Source organism: Pristis pectinata, chromosome 5 (assembly GCF_009764475.1).
Source record: "Pristis pectinata isolate sPriPec2 chromosome 5, sPriPec2.1.pri, whole genome shotgun sequence".
In the NCBI taxonomy this organism is placed as follows: domain Eukaryota; kingdom Metazoa; phylum Chordata; class Chondrichthyes; order Rhinopristiformes; family Pristidae; genus Pristis; species Pristis pectinata.
The window spans coordinates 6,920,199-6,947,564 of NC_067409.1; the positions used below are offsets into that span (position 1 = coordinate 6,920,199).

Here is a 27,366-nt window from a genome sequence, read left to right on the forward strand (position 1 = left end):
GGAATATGGCAGGTCTGCAGATGTTTGATACGATCTTTCAAAAAAAACTGCAGATGCTAGACATCTGTCAGGAAGCATCTGTGGAAGGAGAGACAGACAAAGCAAGGTAAAAATCAAACCTGGACAGTTAATGCCATGTCAATCCATAGTTGTACAGCATGGAAACAGGCCCTTTGGTCCAAGATTAGGTGGGTGATCTTTCATCGACTAGGAAGATTGAGAAGACGAGCATGTTTTAAGTTGCAGGGTATGGGAGGGGTAGGGAGAACAAAGGGAATGACTGTGATGGGGGAGAATGAGAGTCCTTTGATACAGATGATGGTGCTGACAGAGGGAACGTGTTGAAGGCTAATCAATTGTAGTTGATCTGTCTGGAGTAGGTGTAAATAGAAGAAAATGAGAAGAAGAGAAAGCAAAAAATGTTGGGCTGACAGATGCACACAGTGGAAATCTAAAATGGAAGAGAATGTTTGAAGTACTCAGCAGGTTAGGTAGTACAACACACAAAATGCTGGAGGAATTCAGCAGGTCAGGCAGCATCTATGGAGGAAAATAAACAGCTGTTGAGTTCCTCCAGCATTTTGTGTGTTGCTCTAGATTCCAGTATCTGCAGAATCTCTTGAGGTCAGATAGTATTGGAGAGAGCAAAAACCAAGTTGTTGAATTCGATGTTGAATCCCGAGTGTTGCAATGTGCTGAGATGGGAAGTCCTCCAGTTCATCATCTTTCATGCTGTTCCAATGAAGTCCAATGTAATCTCGAGGAACAACACCTCATCTTCCTGTGTGGCAGCTTCAGGAATGCATGGTGCTGCTCCTAGCATATTGTCATTATACCTGGATTGGTCTCCTAGCTTGATGTTACTGGTGGAGTAAGGGATATATCAGGCAGCTGCTGATGCCTCTCAGTGCCTTATTAATACAGGAAGTCCCCGGGTTACGAACGAGTTCTGTTTTTGAGACTGCTCATAACCCGATTTTGTTTGTAACTCGGAGCAGTGTCCGTGCATGCGCACTTGTCCCGGGGTTGGGCCAAAGAAGGTGTACCGCCGCCGTGGTAGGATCGGGGGCCAGGCCCGCTTACGAACCGAAGGTCGTTAAGACCACGAAGGTCGGTTCGTATGTACAGGCGTTCGTAAGTTGGGGACTTCCTGTACTCAGTTTTGAACTGCTAGTTATGTTCTGAATCTCTCTTTCTTAATAGTTTCATCACAGTGGAGGGTGTTCTTGATGTGAAGGTCAGACTTCGTCTTCTTGAGGACAGTATACGTTGCTTACCACTACCAGTAATGATGTGGACAGATGCAGCTGCTTGGCAGGGACAAAGTCCTGTAGCACTGCTGATTCACATTCATCATCATGAGCACTGAAGAAGGCTATTTTGCGCATTGAACTTGCGCTGGCCCTTGCAGAGCAAACCAGCTGGTCTCATTTCCTCACTTTCTCTGTAGCACAGCAAACTGTCCTTTATGTGGTTGATGGCTGTAGCAGCAAGCTCTGTTATTCTTGCATTTCGTGGTCTTTGATTGACTTGCTCTGAGGTGTGATGGAACATGAGTTGCATAGGAAGGTCTTCTTGTAGAAGGTAGTGAATCTCCAGAATTCTCTACCACAGTGCTGTGGAGGCTTGATCTTTGTGGGTGTTTAAAGAGAGTAGATACATTTTTGAAAGATCAGGCAACTGAAGCTACGAGGAACTGGCACAAAAATGGAATTAAGATATATCTTTATTAGTCACATGTACATCGAAACATACAGTGAAATGCATCTTTTGCGTAGAGTGTTCTGGGGGCAGCCCGCAAGTGTCGCCACGCTTCCGGCGCTAACATAGCATTCCCACAACTTCCTAACCCGTGCGTCTTTGGAATGTAGGAGGAAACCAGAGCACCCGGAGGAAACCCACGAGGACATAGGGAGAACGTACAAACTCCTTACAGACGGTGGCCGGATTTGAACCCGGGTTGCTGGCACTGTAAGGTGTTACGCTAACCGCTACACTACCGTGACTGCCCTGGTGTAGATTATGTGTGATCACATTGAAGGACAAGACAGGTTCAAGGGGTGGACTGGCCTACCCCTGCTCCTATTTTCTTATGTTCTTTGCTCAATAATTTTAGGCATTGTTTATGTTTGAACTTTGTTGCTGTCAGAATTTGTTCCTTGATTAATATTAGCTCTTGAGTGAATGTTGTCTATGACCCATGAATAATTGCACTGATGTTTGAATAAGAGCCATTGGACCTTTCTGTGAAGAGGCACCTAGTTTTCATTCATGAAGTCTCTGTCATGTGATAGACAATCCTTTCATTCTCATCACTCCTCCTCTGCAGTTTAAAACATGTTTGATTTCTAACTTTTCCAGTTCTCTTGAAAGATCATCGACCAGAAACATTAACTGTTTCTCTCTCCACAGGAGCTACCAGACCACCTGAGTATTTCCTGCACTTTCTGTATTTAAGCAGGTCTTTCATCTGAAAGACCTCATCTGCCAGAGTGCCATGTTGCTTAGCACTGCACTGTGCCCAAGTCTCTGGATAGGAGCTTGAAATTGGGACTTTGGGTTGGAGATGAGGGTGCTACGTACTGAGCCAAAGCAGTTGGACATTTCCTTCTGGCAGATCAGTTTTCCGTAACTCTGCATCCACTGATATTCCTCTGACATATAGTGATCTGCATCTGCTACCCTGTGGCTGTCAGGAGCCTACAGCTTGGCATTATTGCATAAAAATGCTCTACAAAAATAAATTATTGTTGAAGTAGATTGCATCTTGCTAACTCAGACAAAAGTAAAACTCAGACTCGAAAGGGTAGCCCTCAGGCATTCTGAGCTTGTGCTGACTGAATCAGCAGTAGGTAACCCTGGCGTGCTCTGACTCCATGATCCTTTGCATGCGCCGAATTGCCCCCTCACTGTAGCCCTGTGGTAGCGTATCCTTGTGTGTGCTGACCCTGTGCTGTGCTGCCGCTGTCCTTGCACGGTTGATTGATCCTCTTCCACTTTCCGATGTTGTGCAGGACCCCTCCAAAAAGCGCCTGAGCAAACGAGGCTCAGGATCCAACCTGACTCTGCACGTAATTGAGAGTGACGTAGACAGTGGTGCCTGCTTGAAGGGCTACGCACGGCAGTCAAGCAACTCGTGTGAGAACGCTGCTGGGTCCGACTGGTTGCCCGCTGCTGGCTCCCTGGTGGACCACATGATGGACGGCACATCCTCTCAGGACTACCCACAGATGAAGCCCTCTGGCTACTACCCTGGCAGCCGCTGTAGTCAGAAGCCGCAAGATTTCAGATGGTACCACGAGCCAGTTGATGACCTTGGCATTGAAAGGTTATCGGAGCGAGCAAGGTGCCAGACCCCGAGTGGACTCGAGACAAAGCTGCCCCCGAACCTGAATGCCAACATGCCTGAAAGGAGCAGGAAGGTGAAGTTTGCTCCAGAGTGCATGAACATTGAGCACAAGGCGAGAGATAGTGATGCTATGGATATTGAAGACCTACATGCCAGGTAATGCACTACTTGTTCTCAAGCTGCTGTATATGGTGACAGGTGAATCCCCGTGCAAGGGTTTGCTTGATTGTAGACTTGAGCCCTAGTTACTGGTGTTAGCACCTCAGAAGCAGATAGGAACTGCTACCAGGACATATCAACATGTGTAAGTGGAGCGGAAAGAGATGGGAGAGATCTTAAATTAATTTTTTGCATCTGTATTTACTCGAGACAGACACAGAGTCTATAGAACTGAGGAAAAAGAGTAGTGAGGTTATGGACAGTATCGGGATTACGGAAGAGGAGGTGCTTGCTGTCTTGAGGCAAATTAGGGTGGATAAATCCACAGGGCCTGATGAGGTGTCCCCTCGGATCTTGTGGGAGGCTATTGCAGGGGCCCTGGCAGAGATACTTAGAACGTTCTTAGCCACGGGTGAGGTGCCGGAGGACTGGAGGATAGCTAATGTTGTCCTGATGTTTAAGAAATGCTCTAAGAATGAGCCGGGAAATCATAGGCTGGTGAGCCTGATGTCAGTCATGGATAAATTATTGGAAGGTATTCTGAGGGACAGGATGTATAAGTATTTGTATAGATAGGGCCTCATTAGGGATAGTCAACATGGCTTTGTGCATGGCAAATCATGTCTAACCAATCTTAGAGTTTTTTGAGGAGGTTACCAGGAAGGTTGATCAAGGGAAGGCGGTGGACATTGTCTACACAGGAGACTGCTCCAGAAGGTTAAGTCGCTTGGCATTCAGGATGAAGTAGTCAATTGGATTCAACGTTGGGTTAGTGGGAGAAGCTAGAGAGCAGTAGTAGATGGTTGTCGCTGACTGGAGGCCTGTGACTAGTGGTGTGCCGCAGGGATCGGTGCTGGTTCTGTCGTTGTTTATCATCCATATTAATGATTTAGATGATAATTTGGCAAAATGGATCAGCAGAGTTGCAGATGACACCAAGATTGGGGGCGTAATGGACAGTGAGGAAGGCTATCAAAGCTTGCAAAGGGATCTGGACCAGCTGGGAAAATGGGCTGAAAAATGGCAGATGGAATTTAATGCAGACAAGTGTGAGGTGATGCACTTTGGGAGGACAAACCAGGGTAAGACTTGTACAGTGAATGGTAGGGCTCTGAGGTGAGCGGTAGAACAAAGGGACCTGGGAATACAGATCCATAATTCCTTGAAAGTGGTGTCACAGGTCGATAGGGTCGTAAAGAGAGCTTTTGGCACATTGGCCTTCACAAATCAGGGCACTGAGTACAGGAGTTGGGATGTTATGTTGAAGTTGTACAAGATGTTGGTGAGGCCGAATTTGGAGCATTGTGTGCAGTTCTGGTCACCTACCTACAGGAAAGATATCAATAAGCTTGAAAGAGTGCAGAAAAAATTTACAAGGATGTTGCTGGGACCTGAGGACCTGAGTTAGGAGAATGAAGGGATAGAGATATACAGAATAATGAGGGGTTTAGATAGGGTGAATGCACGCAGGCTTTTTCCCCCTCAAGTTAGGTAAGACAAGAACTAGAGGTCATAGGTTTACGGTGAAAGGTGAAATATTTAAGGGGAATCTGAGGGGGAACTAGTTCACTCAGAGGGTGGTGTAGTAGCTGCCAGCAGAAGTGATAGATGCGGGTTCAATTGTAACATTTAAGAGAAGTTTGGATAGGTGCATGGATGAGAGAGGTATGGGCGGCTATGGTCTGGGTTCAGGTAGATGGGACTAGGCAGATAACCAGGCCGGCATGGACTAGATGGGCTCTATGACTGTCTTCTAGCCTTGACTCTCCTGTACTCAGTGTTGAAAATAGTCTTGGGCTATAGTCTTGATATTCATCAAGCTGATTATTTTCTGTTAATATTTTGAAAGATTAATTAAATCATATTTTAACTTTCTTGCTTTGAGAGAATACAACTCTAGTTTGTAAAATCTGTTCTTGTAGCTTGACTGTTAAGAGTCCGGTACCTTTCCAGTAGATAAGTGCAACACCCTGTTAAGTGTAATGCTGAACTGAGTCATACAGCACGGAAGCAGGCCCTTCAGCCCAACTAGTCCATGCTAACCAAGATGCCCCATGATCTAGACCTATTTGCCCACGTTTGGCCCATATCCCTCCAAACCTTTCCTATCCATGTACCTGTCTAAGTGCCTTTTAAATGTTGTTAATGTACCTGCCTCAACTACTTCCTCTGGCAGTTCATTCCATATATGGACCACCTCGAGTTCCTATTAAATCTTTTACCTCTCACCTTAAATCTGTGCCGTCTAGTTCTCGATTTCCCAACCCTTGGAAAAAGACTGTGCGTATTCACCCTATCTATACCTCTCATGATTTTAGAAACCTCTAAGTACACCCCTCATTCTCCTATGCTCTAATGAGTGTCCGGCTGTGGTCTAACCAGAGCTTTAAGTATCTTTAACATAACTTCTATCTCTTGTACCCCAGTCCTCTAGCTTTTTAATTATCTTCTGTACTTGTCTGTAACACTTAAATTGTATCGAGGTTCAACATTATAAAACCTTGGTCAGACCTCTGCTGGTGTACCGTGTGTCATTCTGTTCAGCAAGGTACTGGAAGGATGCAACAGCACTAGAGAGGGTGCAGAGGAGATTCACCAGGATGTTGTCTGGGGTGGAGCAATTCAGTTCCAAGGAGAGACTGGAGAAGTTTTTTTTCTCCCTGGAGCAGAGGGGGTTAAGGGGGGATATGGATGAGGTATATGAGATTATGAGGGGTATAGATAGAATAGGTAAGTTAGGCCAAATGTATGATTCAAAGATTCCATTTCCTGATGTCTTTCTGGACCTATATTACTTCTAGTTTTTCACCATTTAGCAAATTTTTTGCTTGAAATCTGTTTGTAGCACTTCTGTTCATTTGCTTAATCTACAAAAATCTATTTGCAGTTTTCAATGTTTTTTGCCGCCAAACTTTGTGTCATTGGAACACTTGAACACATGGCTTTTTTTCATATTATCTAAGCCATATAAAAATGCAGTAAAACTCGAGTCTGGCATGCTTGAGACTTTGGTGGTGGCAGTCTAGCAGATTCACTTTTGTTTAGATGTTACACAATAGAAAGATAAATTTTCCAGTAAACACAGTAAGTTTAAAGGGAGCACTGGAATCGGGGACCCAGTGTGTGAAAGGAAGCAGGGGAACCAGCACCCGGTGAGCCAGGTGCTGAACTTGGGAGGATTTCCAAGTTAGTAGATCATTAGAGTTGCTGTGCGGTGACTATTTGCAGCCAAACACACATCCTGGTGGTGTGTCACTGTTGCATCTTACCACCTGGACTACTTGCATAAATGCAGGAGATAAGTGGGTTGGCAGCATCTATGGAGAGAGAGGAAAATTAATTTTTTTCAGTCAATAACTATTGATCAAAGCTTGCTTCTGTCTCTTAGCCAATTCCTTATGCAGGCCAGTAATTTGCCTTCAATTTCCCAGAAACCATGTGTGCCTGTAGCAAGAGCAAGTCCTGATCCACTATTGTATACTTTAAAGAATGACTTGCATTTTTGTAACACCGTCCACAACCTCATGACGTGCCAAAGGATTTTAGACCCAATAATGTTCTTTCAAATTGTAATCGGGAAGAGGGCAGCTACCATTTTGTGGAGAGCAAGGTTCCACAAACTGCTCAGATAATATTGTGTGTTTCATTGATATTGTTTCAAGTCATCTTTTGCTTTCACTTAACAGAGCAGATGATTTGTGGTTAATTCTTATCTGAAAGACAAGTTCAGCACATCCTTGCATATCACCACGGTGAGGACTAAGAGTTCGGTGATGAGTTTGTTTGGAATTATGGCTTTGAAGGTGGAGCTGTAGTAAATAAATAGGAGTGTGAGGTAAGTGTCTTTGTTATCCAGATGTTCCAGAGATGAGTGTAGGGCCAGGGAGATGGCGTTCGCTGTGGACCTGTTTCGAGATGAGTATTCTCTCATGCTCCATCTTTGTGGATGGTGTCAGGTGGTGAGTCACATGCCACAAGATACCCAGCCTCTGATGTGCTCATGTAACCTAATATTTATGTGACTGGCAGAGTTACATTTGTGATCTACCTGTGTTTAGCACCAGCTGTTACTTGATGCATCAATTGATGTATTGTTTTCACATGATCCCATTGACTATAAGCTGCCAATAGTGGGTACATCTTGCCATGTCCTCCTCCAGTGACTTAATCTGGGTTGACAGTACAGTTGTGAGGGAGTATGATACTAGAGTCACGGAGTCACACAGCATAGAAACACCATGCCCCTTTGGTGCACCATGTCTGTTCAAGTAATGACGTGGCCATGCAAGTAAAGAATGCATATGGCATGCTTGCTTTCATTGGTCAGGCCATTGAGTATAAGAGTACGGAAGTCACGTTGGAGACGCACAAAATTCTGCAGATGCTGGAATCTGGAGCAATACACAAAAAGTGCTGGAGGAACTCAGCAGGTCAGGCAGCATCCGTGGAGGGAAACAGTCGATGTTTCGGGCCAAGACTCTTCTTCGGGACTGGAAAGGAAGAGGGCAAAAGCCAGAATAAGAAGGTGGAGGAGCACACACAGGCATGGGATAGGTGAGTTCAGGCAATAAGCGAGTCCAGGTGAGGAGGGGGAAGGTAGGGGGGGGGAGAAGGGGTAATAAGCTGAGAGGTGATAGGTAGAAGAGACAAAGGAATCCAGTAGGAGAGGGCAGTGGACCATGGAATAAAGGACGGAGGACAGGAGATGGGCAGGACATCAAGGCGGGGGAAGGGAGCCACAGGAATAAGGGAAGCAAAGGAGTGGGGGGGAGAAAGAAAGAGAATGGGTGGGGCTACTGGATGTTGGGGAAATCGATGTTGAAGCCATCAGGTTGGAGACTCCCCAGGCGCTGAGGTGTTGTTCCTCCATCCTGTATCTGGCCTCAGCGTGGCAGTAGAGGAGGTCATGGATAGACATGTCAGTATGGGAGTGGGATGTGGAATTGAAGTGGGTGGCCACTGGGAGGTCCTGGCTGTTGCGGCAGACGGAGTGAAGGTGCTCGACGAAGCAGTCAAGTCATGTTGCAACTTTATAAAACTTTGGTTAGGCTACACTTGGAGTATTGTATGCAATTCTGGTTGCCCCATTACAGGAAGGATGTGGAGGCTTTGGAGAGGGTGCAGAAGAGGTTCACCAGGATGCTGCCTGGATTAGAGGGTATGAGCTATAAGGAAAGGTCGATCAAACTTGGTTTGTTTTCTCTGGAGTGTCAGAGGCTGAGGGGAGCCCTAATAAGGGTATATAAAATTACGAGAGGCATGGATTGGGTAGACCGTCAGAATCTTTTTCCCAAGGTAGAATTTCCCAGGCTAGAGGACATGCATCCAGGGTGAGAGGGGTAAAGTTTAAAGCAGGTGTATGACACAAGCTTTTTATTACACAGAGAGTGGTCAGTGCCTGGAACAGGCTGCCAGGGGTAGCGGTGGAAGAAGATATCATAGTGGCATTTAAAAGTTTTTAGATAGGCACATCAATATGCAGGGAATGGAAGGATATGAATCATAGGCAGGCAGAAGGGATTTAGTTTAATTTGGCATCATGTCTGGCACAGGCATGGTGGGCCGAAGGGCCTGTTCCTGTGTGGTTCTGTTCTACTTCTACGAATCTCATTTCCTCGCACTCAGACCATATCCTTCTATGCAATGAGGTTTCAAATGCCCATCCAAAAGCTTCTTAAATATTGGAAGAGTACCTGCCTCCACCATTCCCTCAAGTAATACATTCTTGATTCCAACCACCCTCTGGGTGAAGAAGTTGATCCTCCGATCCTCTAAGTATCCTACCTCTTACCTTGGACCAATGCCCTGTGGTCGTAGACACCTGTGCTGAGGAGAAAAAATTCTCACTGCCATGTCTCTGATTCTCATAAATTTGTATACATCAATTGGGATAAAGGTGAAGCAATTTATTGAGGGGTGCTCTTCTGCAAGTTACATCTGTTGAAACTGGTGGTTTATTGCTGATTTTGTGAAAACATAATGTGAATAAATTAGGTGTAGTATGATAACAGTATGACTCTACTAAACTTGCAAAGAGTAATGATGCATGGAAACAGGCCCTTCGGCCAATTGTGAATCCAATTGGCTATCTCTCCCTGGATCCCATGCAGTCTAGCCTGCCACGCGGGACCTTGTCCATATAGTCCATACAGACAACGACCACTGCCCTACTCTCATCTATCCTCTTGGCTACCTCTGCGGAAAAACTCCTTGTCAAACATTGTTTCCTATACACAAAGCCATGCTGACTGTCCCTTATTGGACCTTGCCTTTCCAAATGTTGATAGATCCTGTCTCTCAGAATCCCCTCCAGTACCTTACCACTGATGTCAGACTCATCAGCCTGTAGTTCCTGGTCTTTTTGCTGCAATTCTTAAATGTACAACATTAGCCACCCTCCAGTCTTCCAGAACTTCACCTGCGGTTAAAGATGAAGCAGGCACGGTAGTGTAGCGGTTAGCGTAATGCTTTACAGCGCCGGTGACCCAGCTTCAAATCCGGCCACTGTCTGTAAGGAGTTTGTACGTTCTCCCAGTGTCTGCGTGGGTTTCCTCCGGGTGCTCCTGTTTCCTCCCACATTCCAAAGATGTACGGGTTAGGAAGTTGTGGGCATGCTATGTTGGCGCTGGAAGCATGGCGACACTTGTGGGCTGCCCCCAGCACATTCTCAGTAACGCAAAAAGACACGTACATGTGACTAATAAAGATATCTTAAATATCTCTGTAAGGGCCTCTGCAATTGTTTCCCTAGCCTCCCGCAAGGTCGGGGGATGCACTCAGTCGGGCCCTGGGAATTCATCCACCTTAATGTGCTTTAAGGCCACCTCCCTGGTAATTCGTATGTGGGCCAAGATATCATCATTTATTTCTCTCATTATCTCCACAGTATAAACTTATGAGAAATGTTAATTAAGAATCTCGCCCGTCTCCTGTGGCTCCGCTCATAATCAGCCATGCTGATCTTTAAGGGGACCTATTTTCTCTCTAGCCAGCCTTTTATGCTTAACATACCTATAGAATCTCTTGGGATTTTCCTTAACCCTGCCTGCCAGATCCATCCCTCTTTTTGCCCTAATTTCCCTCTTAAGGGTACTCCTACACTTCTTATATACATCAAGGGATTCGCTTGTTCCTAATTTGCCTAAACCCAATGTATGCCTCCTTTTTCCTGACCAGAGCCTCAATATCTCTTGTTAACCAGGATGAATAATGAGATTGAAATATGAAGTGTATGCTATAGCATTCAGTGAGTGATGAGCTTGTTCATGTTTTAATGTCTTTAAGGGGACCTGTTTTCTCTTGGTTTTCCTTTACCCTGCCTGCTAAATCCACTTCATCCTCTTTATATGCTCCTGATTTCTGTCTTGAGGGTACTCCTACACTTCTTAAACACGTGGAGGGATTGGCTTGTCTAAACCCAGTGTATGCTTCCTCCTTTTTCCTGATGAGATCCTCAGTATCTCTCATCAACCAGGATGAGTAATGAGATTGAAGTACAAAGTGTTATGCTATAGCATTCAGTGAGTGATGAACTGGTTCATGTTTTAATCCACTATGGATTTCTAAAGATTCACTCCAGATTGCCTTTTGTGAAGGTATGCAACTTGCTTGTAAATTTTCAGCAGGCCACCAGAGGGAGTCTGTACTCCACTGTACTAAAACATTATGCTTTTGGTTTTCATTTTATAGAAATTGACTGATGGCATTCTGCAGGCCTTCAGGGTACCTTTATTCCCTGTTCGGCAGTCCCTCAGGATTGACCATCACCTACTCCACTTTGGTTCTGAGGTGACTGTGTGACTCACTGACTCCCACAGATGGGGCAGGAGGTGCCTGAGAGGACAGACAGGTGGGTGGGTTGTTTCTGAGGTGGTGTGCACTTTCTTCTGTATACGCTGGGCTTCCATGTGCTCTCCAGATTCGCAGTGCTGTCCTAAATGCTCCTCCTTTACTTTGAGAAGTCATGGGCCGGGGTTTCCCAAGAGATAGTGGGCACGAGAACATAGAACAGCACAGGAACAGATTTTTTGGCCCACCATGTCTGTGCTGAGCACAATGCCAATTTAAACATCCCATCTTCCTGCACATGATCCATATCCCTCCACCCCTGCATATTCCTGTGTCTATCTAAAAGCCTCTTGAACACCTCTATCGTATCTGCTTCCACCACCACCCCGGGCAGCGCGTTCCAGGCAGCTACCACTCTGCATTTTTAAAAAAAAAACTTGCCCCACACATCCCCTTTAAACTTCCTCCCCTCACCCTAAAGTTATGCCCTTTCATATTTGACATTTCTACCCTGGGAAAAAGATTCTGGCTGTCGACATTATTTATGGCAGGCACGGTAGTGTAGCGGTTAGTGTAACGCTATTACAGTGCTAGTGACCCGGGTTCAATTCCTGCCGCTCTCTGTAAGGAGTTTGTACGTTCTCCCCGTGTCTGCGTGGGTTTCCTCCAGGTGTTCCAGCTTCCTCCCACATTCCAAAGACGTACAGGTTAGGAAGTTGTGGGCATGCTATGTTGGTGCCGGAAGTGTGGCGACACTTGCGGGCTGCCCCCAGAACACTACGCAAAGGTGCATTTCACTGTGTGTTTTGATGTACATGTGACTAATAAAGAAATCTTATAGTCTTGTATGCCTCTCATAATTTTATAAATTTCTATCAGGTCTCCCCTCAGCCTCCGCTCCAGAGAAAAGAATCCAAGTTTGTCCAAACTCTCATTATAGCTCATACTCTCTAATCCAGGCAGCATCGCGGTGAACCTCTTCTGCACCCTCTCCAAAGCCGCCACATCTTTCCTCTAATGGATACAATACTCCAAGTGTGGCCTAACTCAAAGTTTTATACAACTGCATCGTGGAATAGAAGTAGATCGATCAATCCTTCAGGCCTCTTGTACCGTCCAATACGATCACAGCTAATCCAGCCTTGGCCTTAACACCACTTACCCACTCTCTCTCCGATAACTCTCTGATCCCTTGCAGTTCAAACACCTGTCATACTCACTTGCGTTTCAGACATAGCCAAGTTTGCTGAAGATACAAATATAAGTGGGATAGCCAGCTGAGTGGAAGATACTGATTCTGCAGAGGGAGATTATATATGCAGGCTAAATGAGGAAGAAAATATTGGCAAATGGAGTATAATGTTATCCAGCTTGGTAGGAGGAGTAGAAAAGGAAAGAAGCCACAGTACAGAGGGATCTGGGTCTCCTGATACATGAAATGCAAAGTTAGTAGGCAGTAAGTAAACAAACCGAATGTTGGGCTCTGTTGCGAATATGATGGAACATAAAATTACAACCGTGCAGGATGTAGACGAGACCACACCAGGATTACTGTGTGATCTTAAGAAGGAATATATTATTTTGGAGGCACTTCAAGAACCTACACTGGTTGATTCATGCATGAAGGGTTTGACCTATGAGGAAAGGTTGAGCAGGGTACTGACTGCAGTTTAGAAGAATCTGAGGTGATCTTATGGAAAGTTCGGGGGGGGAGTAGTGGACAAGGGGCAATCCAGAACATGCAGCAATTCCATGATAAATTCGATGGCACGGTGATGCAGCAGTCAACACTGTAGCCTGACCTCCACAACTTGCCTATCAACTTCCCTTTTGTTTCTTCTACCAGTTACCTACTAAGGGGTAATTTGCAGATTCTAATTAACCTGCAACGTGGGAAGGAACGGGAGCACCTGGAGGAATTTCACATGGTTATGGGAAGAACGTGCAAACTCCAGGCAATACCCATAGGATAGCAATCCCATTTCCTCAGTTGGGAGCTGGCATGGTCCTGTGTCATAATAAGTAATTATTTCAGAATCATTGGCAAAGATAAAAAAGAATTTCTTTTCTCAGCTGTGAACCTTTGGAATTCCCTATCCCAGGGAGCTCTGGAGGCCAAATCATTGAATATATTCAAGGCAGATGTAGACAGACTTCGAACATTCAGGATATGGGAATCAGCTGGGAGAGTGGAACTGAGCCAAGACATTATTGAATGGCAAAGTAGGCTAAAGAGGAGAAAATGTCCTGCTCCTCTTGTTTTATTGCATTATCTTAACTGAAGTTCCACCAGTGTTTACAATGCTTGAGCTACTATTGGCAGTTCTGGTCTCTGATGGAAAAAGCGCAAAACAGATTGACAAGGATGATACCAGAACTGAAAAGGTTTCAGCTATCAGAAAATATTGAAATTTGAGCCCGCATTGAGGGGTCAGTGGTATCTCTGAAGATCTGTTCTGGGCCCAGCACATTGATACAATCAAGAAGAAGGCACTCCAGCGGCTCTACTTCATTAGGAGTTTGAGGAGATTTGGTATGTCACCAAAGACTTGCAAATTTCTATTGATGTACAGTGGAGAGCATTCTGACTGGTTGCATCACCGCCTGGTATGGAGGCTCCAATGTGCAGGATTGCAGAGGATTGAAGACTCAGCCAGCTCCATCATGGGCGCAACCCTCCCTGCCATCTAATACATCTCCAAGAGGCGGCGCCTCAAGAAGGCGGCATCCATCATTAAGGAACTTCACCACCTGAGACATGCCTTCTTTTCATTACTACCATCAGGGAGGAGGTACAGGAGCCTGAAGACCCACACTCAACGTTTCAGGAACAGTTTTTTCCCCTCTGCCATTTCTAAACGGTCCATGAAGCGCCGGAAGCGTGGCGACACTTGCGGGCTGCCCCCAGAACACTACACAAAAGATGCATTTCACTGTGTGTTTTGATGTATATGTGACTAATAAAGATACTGTATCTTCTGTTATTCCTCTTGCACCATTTAATTTATTTTTTTGTAACTTATAGTAATTTTTATGTCTTGCACTGCTGTTCAAAACAACAAACTTCACGACATATGTCAGTGATAATGAACCTGATTCAAAATATTGAACAAACTGGAGATGAAGGGTCTCTACTTGAAACATTACTTGTCCACTTCTCTCTGCAGAAGCTGCCTTACCCACTGAGTTTCTACAGCAATTTGTTTTTTGCTCCAGATTCCAGCATCTGCAGTCTCTTGTGTCGTCATTTCTTCAGAGAAGTGAAGGCCTTCATGAAAATGTCTGACTGTATAGGTGGTTTCATATGGTTGAGTACAAAATTGGAGGCTTTAACTAATAATAATGACTGGGGTAATGTAGGGAATATTTCTTTACACAGAGTGGTGAGAATGGAGAAACAAAGGGCTGCAGATGCTGGAATCTGGATGAAAAACACGATGATGCTGGAGGAACTCAGCAGGCCAGGCAGCATCCGTGGAGAAAAGCAGGCGGTCAACGTTTCGGGTCAGGACCCTTCTTCAGGACTGAAGATAGGAAAAGGGGAAGCCCGATATATAGGAGGGAAAAGCAGAGCAGTGATAGGTGGGCAAAAGAGGGGAGGCAGGGAGGACACAAGGTGGTGATAGGTAGATGCAGGTAAGAGATAGTGATGGGCAGGTGCAGGGGAGGAGGGGAGAGCAGATCCACCGGGGGATGGGTCAAAGGTAAGGAGGGAAAAAGGGTGGGGGGGTAGAAAAAAGAGGCTAGGAAAGGGAAGAAAAGAAAAGGATTGTTTGAGGTGGGGGTGAGGTGTTGAGGGGATGACTTAAAGTGGGAGAATTCAATATTCGTGCTGTTAGGCTGCAAGGTTCATAGATCGAAAATGAGGTGCTCTTCCTCCAGTTTGCGCTTGGAATTCTCCTGGCAGTGGAGGAGGCCGAGAACTGACATATCTGTGATGGAGTGGGAGTTGAAGTGACTGGCAATGGAGGGATGCAGATCGCGGTTACAGCAGGTTACATTTGGTCTCGCTAATGTAGAGGAGGCCATACTTGGAGCACCGAATGCAGTGGATGATTTTAAGGGAGGTGCAGGTAAATCTCTGCCTCACCTGAAAGGACTGTTTGGGTCCCTGGATGGAGGTGATAGGGGTGGTGCAGGGGCAGGTGCTGCACCTATGGTGAGGGCAGTGAAAAGTCCCCCAGGTGGAACAGTGTTCCAAGCCTACTCCGGACCCATTCCTCAACTCTTTCTCTGCTATATCGATGACTACATTGGTGCCACCTCTTGCACCTGTGTGGAACTTGACATTTTATCACTAATTTTCATCCTGCTCTCCAATTCACTTGTACTATCTCTGACACCTCTCTCCCTCCTCGATCTCAGGAGATTCCTTATCCACTGACATCTTCTACAAACCCACTGACAGCCATAGCTACCTTGATTACAGCTCTTCCCACCCTGTCTCTTGCAAGGACTCTTTTTCTCAATTTCTCTGCCTCTACCGCATCTGCTCCTATGATGAGGCTTTCCACTCCAGGACATCTGAGATGTCCAACTTCTTTACTAACCATGGCTTCCCCTCGACTGTGGTCGAGAGAGCTCGCACCCACATCTCTGCCGTTTCCCACACCTCCGCTCTCACCCCCACTCCTCCCAGACCCAACGGATAGGGTCCCCCTTGTCCTTGCATTTCATCCTACCAGCCTATGTATCCAGACTCGATGAGCCGAATGCCCTACTTCTGCTCCTTTGTCTTGTGATTCTCTACCACTTCTGCCATCTCCAACAGGACCCCAGCACCAAGCATATCTTCCCCTCCCCACCCTTTTCTGTCTTTTGCAGGGACTGCTCTCTCCGCGACTCCCTAGTTCACTCCTCGCTCCCACCCCGGGGACTTTCTACTGCCCCCGACATTGGTGCAACACCTGCCCCTACACCACCTCCATCCAGGGACCCAAACAGTCCTTTCAGGTGAGACAGATTTACCTTCACCTCCCTTAATATCATCTACTGCATTCAGTGCTCCAAGTGTGGCCTCCTCTACATTGGCGAGACCAAACGTGGACCAGGTGACCGTTTTGCAGAACACCTGCGCTCTGTCTGTAACCGTGATCTGCATCTCCCCGTCGCCAGTCACTTTAGCTCCCCCTCCCACTGCATCACAGATATGTCAGTCCTCGGCCTTCTCCACTGTCAGCGAAGTCCAAGCATAAACTGGAGGAACAGCACCGTCTTGGAGCCTAACAGCATGAACATTGAATTCTCCCACTTTTTAAGTAATCCCCACAACCCCCATACCCCGCACTGTCCACCCAACCGTTCGTTCTCTCTCTCTCTCTCTCTCTCTCACACTCTCTCTCTCTCTCTCTCTCACACTCTCTCTCTCTCTCTCTCACACACTCTCTCTCTCACACACACACACACACACTATGTCGTCTATATTTTATTTTTATGTCATCTGGTATGTTGGGCAGGTCGCAAAGTCTTGCTGTTAGCAAAACAATACACAGACAAAGAAGCACAACCTGCTTCCAACTGCCACATCAACTCATCAGGGCAGCATGGTAGCATAGTGGTTAGCACAATGCTTTACAGTGCCAGCGACCCGGTTTCAAATCCAGCCACTGTCTGTAAGGAGTTTGTACGTTCTCCCCGTGTCTGCGTGTGTTTCCTCCGGGTGCTCCGGTTTCCTCCCACATTCCAAAGACGTACAGGTTAGTAAGTTATGGGCATGCTATGTTGGTGCTGGAAGCGTGGCGACTCTTGCGGGCTGCCCCCCAAAATCACTACGCAAAAGATGCATTTCACTGTGTTTTGATGTACATGTGACTAATAAAGATCTTATCTATCTATCTTATCATTTGATCTCGCCCTATCAGAGAGATTTCCTCTAGTCTACCCATCTGCCTCCCACCTTCTCTGCTTTCTCTCCTTTCCCAGTTCTGACTAAGGTTTCTCATTCCACAGATGTTGCTTGATCTGCTGAGTGTTTCCAGCATTTCTATTTTTATTTTGGATCTTCAGCATCTGCAGCTTTTGGTTTCACTTTGGGGCACCACATCCAAATCGACCATCAAGTACCCATCTACACTAACCCTATCTACCAGCATAGGTTCATACCCTTCCATGCCTTGGTGATTCAGTTGCTCATCTAGATACTTTATTGCTGTGAGAGTGCCTGTCTCCACCACCCGCTCAGGTAGCGCATTCCAGATTCTAACTAACCTATGGGGTCAATTCCCCTCTAAACCTCTTTTCCCTGACCCTTAAACCTATGCCTCTGGTTCTAGGCACTAAAAGCTTCTTATCATCTACCCTGCCTGTGCCCTTCACTGTTTTAAATCAGATCTCCTCTCAGCCTCCTTTCACTCCAAGAAAAACAAACCCAGCCTATGCAATTTCCATCCCAGGCAGCATTCTCTTCAGTGCAGTCACATCCTTGAGCTTCTCCTCAAGCTCTCGTATGCTAAAAGATGAACTCTTGATCTCTAATGAATTCTGCCTTGTCATGGCCCTTGCACTTTATCTGCCTACCTGCACTGCATTTTTTCTGTAACTATAACACTATATTCTATATTCCTTTTTACTACCTCGATGTACTTGTGTATGGAATGATCTGTCTGGAGGGCATACCAAAACAAAAATCTTTTCACTATTTCGGTACATGTGTCGATAAGAAACCAATACCAGTACCAATACATTATAACAGTACATGAAGCCGCAGACAGACTGGTCAGAGTTAGAATGGGGTGAATTGGACATATTGGTAACTATTCCTTTAAATAGCAGCAGTTAGAGACAGAAGAGAAACAAAGGCCTCAGAGAAATGAGGTAGGGAGGTGGTTCCGAAGTTTAAGGCTGAATGCATGGCTGCCAGTCATGAATCAATTAAAATTGGGCAAGGCCAAGAGGTAAACTAAGGACTGGAGAAGAGCAGAAGTTTCAGAGGATATTAAGACTGAAGGGGTTGCAGAGTTTTTTTTGGAGGTTTTTGAAAACAATGATAATTTTATAATTGAAGAATGGCTTAACTGCAAAACCTTAGGGATAGGGTGTGCACCATGGTTATGAATACATGCGTATATATCAGGCAACTTGGTCAGCATAGACAAGTTGGGCTGAAGGGCCTGTTTCCTGCTTCCATGCTGTATTGCTCTATGACTCATATATAGATATATATATATATATATAGATATATATATGAATATGAAGTAAATTCTTTTCTGAACTAGAAATGGGAAAGTAGGATTGGCCTCTTGTTCCCTCAAAGGATGGAAATGCCAAATATTATGGTGGGTTTAAGGTGAGTTGAGGGGGCGAAGTTTAAAGGAGATTTACGAGGTAAGTTTTTTGAAAGTGTGGGAGGTGCCTGGAACATGATGCTGGGGAAGTGGTGAAAGCAGATACAATTGCAATATATAAGAAGCATTTAGACACGCAAACAGGCAGGGAAGCGAGGGATATGGAATATGTGCAGGCAGATGGGATGAGTTTAGATTGGCATCATGGTCGGCACAGACATGGTGAGCTGAAGAACCTGTTCCTGTGCTGTACTGTGCGGCTGTGTTCTTTGTTTAAGGTTCTAAGCCTGCTCCGCCATTCAATAAGGTCAGACCTAATCTGATTGTAACCTCGGGTCTGCATTCCTGTTTCTCCAAGGTAACCTTTCAGCTTCTGCGGACTTGGTACTAGTTAGGGTATCAGAGTTCATGGATGGTGGAACAAGGGAGGGTAGCCGGGAGTGTGTTGGAATAGTCAAGTATTGGAGGTCACAAAGACACAGGTGAGGCTTTGAGCAACAGGTGAAATGAGACCAAGCTGAGTTGAGTACTGCTGCAGAAGTGGTGATTGTGCACACGTGGTTGGCAGCTAACTTTATGGTCAAATGCACGACGGTTGTGAGACACGAGACTGCAGATGCTGGAATCTGGAGCAGAAAAAAAACTGCTGGATGAACTCAATGGGTCAGGCAGTGTCTGTGGAGGGAAATGGACAGCCAATGTTTTGGGTTGAGACCCTTCATATTGGGATTGATTCCAGATGAAAGATCTAGACCTGAAACGTCAACAGTTCATCTCAATCAGCTGAGTTCATCAGCAATTTATTATTTTGCACAATATTTGTGAACTGGAATTTAGATTTAAGGAGGAGTGATAGTAATTGGGGATAAGAACAGAATACAGGAAATACTGCAGGTCAATGAGGATCTATGATGAGAGGAAAAGTTAGCCATTTAGGTTGAAGATCTTGACCAGAATTAGAAAAAAGTCAGAAAAGTAAAGTATTTTAAGAACTGAGGGAGGGAAGTGGTGAGGCAAAGAATGAACTAAAGGGGAGCTACAAGATAGAATAGAAGGCAGGACAGATTAAATGATTTGGGATGATTGCAGAAGGCAAAAGGGGTAGTACTGGGGCCAGCAACACAAGATGGTGAAGAGGAGCAGTAAATGGGAATATCAGTCTAATATTCCTGACTGAATAAATGACAGAATTGTTGAACTTTGTGCTGCCTGAGCTGTTCCAGCTTTAATTTTATTTCAGATGCAGCATCTACTGCATTTTGTGCTGGTGATGTTGAGAGTTTGTCTCCGAAAATTCACCTGTATTCTCTCTTGCTGTTTGGATATAATAATGGAATGTAAAGTTGCTGGAGCCAGTGAATGTGCAACCTGAGAGAACTGCCATGTAATCTTTGTCAAGGCATGTGTGGGCCTTTACTGTGGCCTGGGTCAGCCCCCCGCAGCACAGTGAGTTTAGAATTCCTGATGCTCTAAGATTAGCTGAGATATGTCCCCTCCCAAACAAAGCTCGCCAAATATCCTGAGAGTGTGCTGCAGCCTTGCCTTGCAGCACCATCTGTCAACTGGTTAATTAGACTCATCTTCCTTCATCTCCTCTCCACCCACCATGAGAGTTCCACGTTCCCACAGTTAATTTAAATGTGTTTTTAGTTTAGTATTTTTCTTTTGATGAATCCATCTGTGCAGCTCTGTAGAAATTAGTGTGTGGCAAACTCAATTCAGTGTTGGCATCCATGAGGGTAGGAGCGTGCTAGCCCTTTGAGACATACAGCATGGAAGCGGGCCATTTGGACCACCACATGCATGCTGACCGGTGGGCATCCATTCATATTAATCCCAACTTCCAGCACTGGGCCCATAGCCTTCAATGCCTGGGTGATTCAAGCACTCATCTGGACACTTCACTTCTTAAATGCTGTCAGCGACTCTGGTTCGATCACCTTCTCTGGCAGTGCATTCCAGGTACTCCCCACTCTCTGGGTGAAGAAGATCCCCCTCGGATCCCTTCTAAATCTCTTGCCTCTTACCCTAAATCTATATCCTCTAGTTTTACGTACCTCTGACAAAGGGAAAAGTTTCCTACTGTCTACCCTATCTATACCACCTATAATTTTATGTACCTTAATTATGTCACCTCTGCTCCAGGGAGAACAGACCTAGCTTCTCCAGTCTCTCCTCACAACTGAAAAACTCCATCCCAGGGAATGTACTGCAGAGAACAAGAGATGCACATTCCAAAGACATACGGGTCAGGAGCTGTGGGCATGCTATGTCGGCGACGGAAGCGTGGAGACACTTGCGGGCTGCCCCCAGAACACTGGGCAAAAGATACATTTCACTTTCAATGTACATATGACTAATAAAGATATGTTATGCTGGAATCTGGAGCAAAAATAACAGATGCTGGAGGAACTCAGCAGGTCAGGCAACGTCTATGGAGAGAAATGGACAATCGACATTTAAGCTCGAGACCCTTCATCAGTCCAGATGAAGGGTCTCGACCCAAAACCTCAAGGTGAGAGGGGGAAGATTTAATAGGAAATTAAGGGGCAACTTTTTCACCCAGAGGGTGTTCACTATGTGGAATGAGCTGCCAGAGGAAGTGGTTGAGGCAGGTACATTAACAACATTTAAAAGGTACTTGGACAGGTACATGGACAGGAAAGGGATATGGGCCAAATGCAGGCAAATGGGACTATCTTAGATGGGCATCTTGGTTAGCATGGACGAGTTGGGCTGAAGGGCCTCTTTCTGTGCTGTTTGACTCTGACTCTGAGACGAGAGACTGCACATGCCGGAATTGACAGATGCTGATCGACGCACTTTCCTCCAGCAGATTGTTTATTTAGTAATAAGTCAAATGATGTGGTGTTCCTTGATTGAGTCCTATCACCACCTACATATATTTCAGGTATTTACCTTATTCCCTTTTGGAAAGTAACCATTCACTCTGTTTCTATTCTTTTCCAGCCAGTATATTGCTGATGAGAACAACCCAATGGTTTTAAAATACATTTTTCTTTTTTTCTGCTCCCTATTTCTGACATGTTTATCCTTGGACACGGCAACTATACTCTGTGGTTCCTGTGTGGTCGGTCTATCTGCAGAGCTTAATTATCTTTCATTTGTGGGTACATGGTGTTCAGGGAGTTGTACAGGTGAATGAGCAGTCACTTGTGTAAATTGACTGTGGTTGCTAGTTCCTTGATGTTTGACAGTTTCCTTTTGTAAATTATCCATGGCATATTCAGTGTCCAAAGTCTTGAGCAATTGGTTTCGGTGGAGTGGGGCGACCTTTCCCTAAACAACATCATTCCGAAATATATTACAGATGGGGTTATAGCACACAAAGGCAAGGAAATTCTGCATTCTGTTTTTTCTTTATACTACCTTGAGGTACTTGTATATGGAATGATCTGTCTGGATGACATGCAAACAAAAGCTTTTCTCTGTACCTTGATACACATAGAGTCATAGAAATGGGCCCTTCAGCCCAACTTATCCACGCTGACCATATTGCCCACCAAGCTAGTCCTATTTGCCTGAATTTGATGCATATCCCTTTTAAATTTTCCTAAAACATGTACTTATTCAAATGTCTTTTAAATGTTGTTAAATCACCTGCCTCAACCATTTTCTCTGGCAGCTCATTCCATGTACATGTCACCCTCTATGAAGAAGTTGCCCTTCAGGTCCCTTTTAAATTCTTCACCTCTCATCTTAAACCCATGCCCTCTAGTTTTTAGTTTCTCTTCCCTGGAAAAAAGACTGTGCATTCACCCTATCTATACCCGTCATGATTTTACACACCTCTATAAGGACACCCCTCAGTCTCCTACATTAAAAGGAATAAAGTCCTAGCTTGTAAAACTCAGGTCCTTGAGTCCTTGCCCTTGACCAATTTAATTCATTCAGATTACGATGAAACAAACCTTTTATAAAGTCGCTGATTAATCTTCAGCTACATGCTTCGCATCCAATTTGGGCGTCGTTCAGGAAGGCTTGAAGAGGTGAGAGGAGATTTATTAGGATGTCTTCAGTCTTCTGGAGTAGTTAAGATTGTTCTCCTTGGAGCTTAGAAGGCCAAGAGGGCATTTAGTGGAAGTTTTCCAAAATTGAATGGTTTGATTGAATAAGTGAGGACAATTTCTAATGAAAGGTCATCAATATGAAACACTAGCTCTTTCTCCCTCAGCAGGTGCTTTCCAGGATTTTCAGCATTTTCTGTCTTATTTCACACGTAGAATGTTTGCTTTCATTAATGAGGAGTAGCTCTTTCCACTGACTGAAGGCTTGGTAACCAGAGAAAAAGGATTTAAAATCATTTGGGGAAAAAAGAGCCAGAGGGGAAATGGCTTTTTCTTAAAGCAGTGTGTTGTGCTCAGGAATGGGTGGCTTATGGATGGTGGAAGCAAATTCAGTGGTCACTTTCAAAAGGGAATTAATTGGATCATCAAATAATTTGCAAGAGAGAACTTGAGCAGCATCTGTGGGGGTGGGTGGGGGGAGTGGAGAGGGGATGGAGGGGAAGGAATTGTCGCTATTTCGGGTCGAAACCCTGTATGAGGATTGGATTAAGGGACTCCAGCGTCTGCAGTCTCTTGCGTCTTGGGAATTAATTGGATGATATTCTTGGGAAAAAGAAAACCAAAGGGACTTGGGCAAAGAGCAGGGGAAAGGGACTAATTGGGCAACTCGTTCATTGAACAGATGTAGGCCAGATATTACCAGGCACTATTTGATCTTTTGAAACACACACTGGCAGTGTCCAAAGCCTTAAAACAGCAAGGTTTCAAATAGTGTGGTGATGGTAATACTGCAAACAAAGTAGAATGTAAATGGTACACTTAGCCTTTATTACATAGAAATTTCATGTAAGAGAAAAGTGTTGCTGGAGTTATGCAGGATTTTGGTTAGACCACACCAAGAGCACTGGGTACACTTGGTCTCGGAAAGGATATACTTACCCAAGAGAAGGTGCAACTGTGGTTCATTTGATAAATTGTTAGGATGGCGAGGCTGACTGGTGGCAAAGGGTTGACTAGAATGTTCGTTTGTTTTTTAGAGTTTAGAAGAATGAGACATTTAGAAGAGTGTGACACAAAATTCTAAGAAGGCTTACAGGATTAAATACTGAGAGGCTGTTGTCCCAGACTTGAGAGCTAAGAACTAGGGAGTGTCTCAGAATAAGGGATCTGCGTTTTAGGGCTGGGGTGAGGAGACATTTCTCTATTGAGGGTTGTGGATCTTTGGATCTATGTATCTCAGAACTGTGGGTGCTCATCTATTGAGTATATCCAAGAGTAAAACTGGAAGATTTATTTACCAAAGTAACGAAGGGATCTGATGGAAAAGCGATGTAAAAGATTATTATGCAACAGTTACTTAAGGCAGCAGTTTTAGTTGGATCAATGGCTGGACTCCGCACATGTTTTCTTTTTGGAGGAGTTTATGAATATGGTGCTATTGAGACACATTTGTTTGCTTAATTATACCAGGAAGCAGAATATAGGAGCAGGGAGGTTATAATGCAACTTTATAAAACATTGCCTAGGCTACAGCTGGAGTACTATGTGCAATTCTGGTCACCACACTATAGGAAAGGCGTGCTTGAACTGATGATGGTGCAGTGGAGATTCACCAGGATGTTGCTTGGGACGGAATGGCTCAGTTGTGGGGAAAGACTGGATAGGTTGGGTTTGTTTTCCTTGGAGCAGAGAAAGGCTGTGGGTGGACCGATTGAGCTTTGCAAGGTGTGAGGGCACATAGTGAGCAACTTTTTCCCCGTAGCAGAAGGGTCCATGGCCAGAGGGCATAAGTTTAAGATGAGAGGTAGGATGTTTAGAGGGGATCTGAAGATGTATTTTTCAGCCCGAAGTTGGTTGGAATCTGGAACACACTGCCTGAAGGGGTGGTGGAGACAGGTACTCTACAACATTTAAGATGTATCCAGGTGAGCTCTTGAATTGCCAGTGGACCAAGAGCTGGAAAATAGGGTGATTTTTGACACAACCACAAGGTGTGATATTAGGCCAGTTCATTTGTCAGAATCCAGGTAGGAGAGCAGCTGAAATTGCTCATGGGTATGGGACTAGCTCAAGTAGATGACTTGGTTGGTATGGATGAGTTAGGCTGAAGGACCTATGTCTCTCCTGAACAACTCTATGAATTTGTTACCTGTTGGTATCCTGAAACTGATCTTGGATGGCTGAATTTGGAACTCATCTAATTTGCACCCTGCTCTTCTGACAATTTATAAAGCAACAGTAATGGACTTGTCCATCAACTTCAGCTCATCCAAAAAATTGTCTTCTGGTTCCCTACTCTCATCAGTCCTGTTCATCTTTCACCTCTTTCCACTGACTCTTACTGACTCAGCTGTAATATTTGTTATCATTCTTGTGTGAGACACTTCTATATTTGGATACATTACAATATGATCTGAAGTAGTTTATCTGCTGCTTCATCTGTTTTAAGGTGAATGGAAGAGCACAAAGGTGCTCTACTGTTTTTTGACTTAAGCTTTTCCTTAATGTGGTTTAAAAAAAAAATGCTCCTCTGGAACATCCATACATTGGATGGGCAGGATCCATAAACGTACCACTCAAATTGATTTGGTGTGGTTCTACATGCTTGAGTGTGTTCATTGTTCTTTGCTTCAACAATTCTTTTGACCCTTGTGAAAGGACATGTAATATAAACGTAGCATTTGGCCACATGCAGACTGTCAGAAGAGCTACTGCATTTTTCACTTGGCTTAATATTACTGCAGGGATTAAAAAGTTCTTTTCCTTTCTCTGCTCTAACCATGGCTATTCAGAGACATGCACATCAAAAATACAAAAATGTAAGAGCATAGGAGGAGCTTCCTCCACCCTAAAATCATTTCCATATTTCCTGCACTAAACTCATATCATTCGATTCCTTTATGATGGGGTTTCTGGGGTAGAGAATTCTGTAAATTTGTGTGCCTTTTGGATGAAGAAATTTCTGTCCCGAATTGCTGACTGCTTATTTTGAGACTGTGACCTCTGGTTCTAGATACCCCCATCAGGGGGAACACCATCCCTTTTTCTATCCTTTCAAGCACTGTAGGAATTTTGTAAGTTTCAATACAGTCACTTCTCTTCCTTCTAAATTCCAGGTTCAGTCTGTCCTTCTAGGACAACACCTCCTCCCCCTCCCCACCCCCTCCAAATTGCAGGAATCAGTCTGGTGAGACTTTGTTGCACTCTTTTTTTATATAACAAGTATATCCTCCTTTTAAGATGGGAGAATTTAGCAGTATACAGTATTCTAGGTGTGGCCTCACCAGACATCTTTACTCTTATACTCAAATCCGCTTGCAACAAAAGGCCAATATACCATATCTCTTGTGTCTCCAATATACCATAATCCCTCCTTTTCTGCTTGCTGTAACTGTATGCTAACCTATATGCACAAAGAGGTCCACATCCCCCTGACCATCAACAACTATCAGTCTCTTGCCATTTAAAATTACTCCATTTCTATATTTTACTAAAGTGTAAAATTACCTTTCATGTTTCCACCTTGCATTCCATTTGCCTTGTCCTTGCCAAATTGGTCTATATCCCTCAAAGCACCTTTCCAACTAACACAGGCACCTAGCTTTGTTTTATCAGCTTGCTTGGTTCATCCAAATCATCGATATAGTTAAGAGGCCAGCTGGAGCTCCAGCTCAGAACTCTGCACCTCACTGGTCATGATCTCCTAAACTGAAATTAATCTATTTATTCCTCCTTTCTGTGCTAACTAGTCCATGTCAGCACATTAACCCCAATCACATGTTTAATAATCTTTTGCAAGGAATCTTATTGAAGGCCTTCTGAAAGTCTTACATCCACTGGCTTGCCTTGCATGCATGCCTTCATAAAAGTTGGGACATTATACTGAATCCGCTCCAGGTCTTCCTGGTCTGTCCTTAAGCAATCAGTTACCAGGTGGCTCCTATCCAGGACTTCCAGGACCGAAGAGTCACAACCACTTACCTTGGAAGTGTGGTAAGAGGACTGGGCTGCAGGTGAGACTGGAACAGTGTGGGTACAAGACCCCCTCCCCAGAATACTGCTAGCTAACGTCCAGGCCATTGAGAACAAAGTTGACAAACTAAGGGCAAGGCTGACCTACCAAAGAGAACTGAGGGACTGGTGTGTGTTGTGTCTCACCGAAACGTGGCTTACACCTGCTTCAACTGACTGTGCCATTCAACCTGAGGGCTTTTCAATCCACTAAATGGACCATACAGCGTCCTCGGGCAAATTTAGAGGTGGAGGGGTCTGCTTCTCAATAACTTGTGGTGCTCAGACGTGACGGTCCTGGCGAGCTCCTGCTCACCCAGCCTGGAATATTGAACAGTAAAGTGTCGCTCATATTACCTGCCAAGGGAGTTCACCAGCTATGCTGATGGCAGTCCCAAGTCCCACCCCACACAGACATGAAGCCTGTACTCAATGAACTATACTCTGTGGTCAACAGCCATGAAACGGGTTACCCTGAGGCCCTCTTCATTATTGCAGGTGACTTCAACCAGGCCAACCTCAAGAGTGTATTACCAAAATACTACCAGCACATCTCCTGACCCACCAGGGGCCCAAACAGCCCTGACCATTGCTATACAACCATCAAAGATGCCTTTTGAGCCATGCCCTGCCCTCACTTTGGGAAATCAGACCATCAGGCTGTGCTCCTTCTCCCTGCATACAAACAGGAGCTGAAACAGGAGGATCCAGTACAGAAAGTCGTACAGTACTGGTCTGAGGAAATAAG

At 44.9% G+C, this 27,366-nt stretch overlaps 1 protein-coding gene across 3 annotated transcripts in view; it reads left to right on the forward strand.

The window, feature by feature from the left end:
- mindy4 (MINDY lysine 48 deubiquitinase 4) overlaps window positions 1–27,366 on the forward strand; it is a 183,977-nt gene that overhangs the window by 27,145 nt on the left and 129,466 nt on the right. For all 3 annotated transcript variants that reach the window (XM_052015394.1, XM_052015395.1, XM_052015396.1), the window contains one exon: window positions 3,015–3,505. In XM_052015394.1, the coding sequence (XP_051871354.1) occupies window positions 3,015–3,505 (491 nt within the window). The remainder of the gene's footprint in view (window positions 1–3,014; window positions 3,506–27,366) is intronic.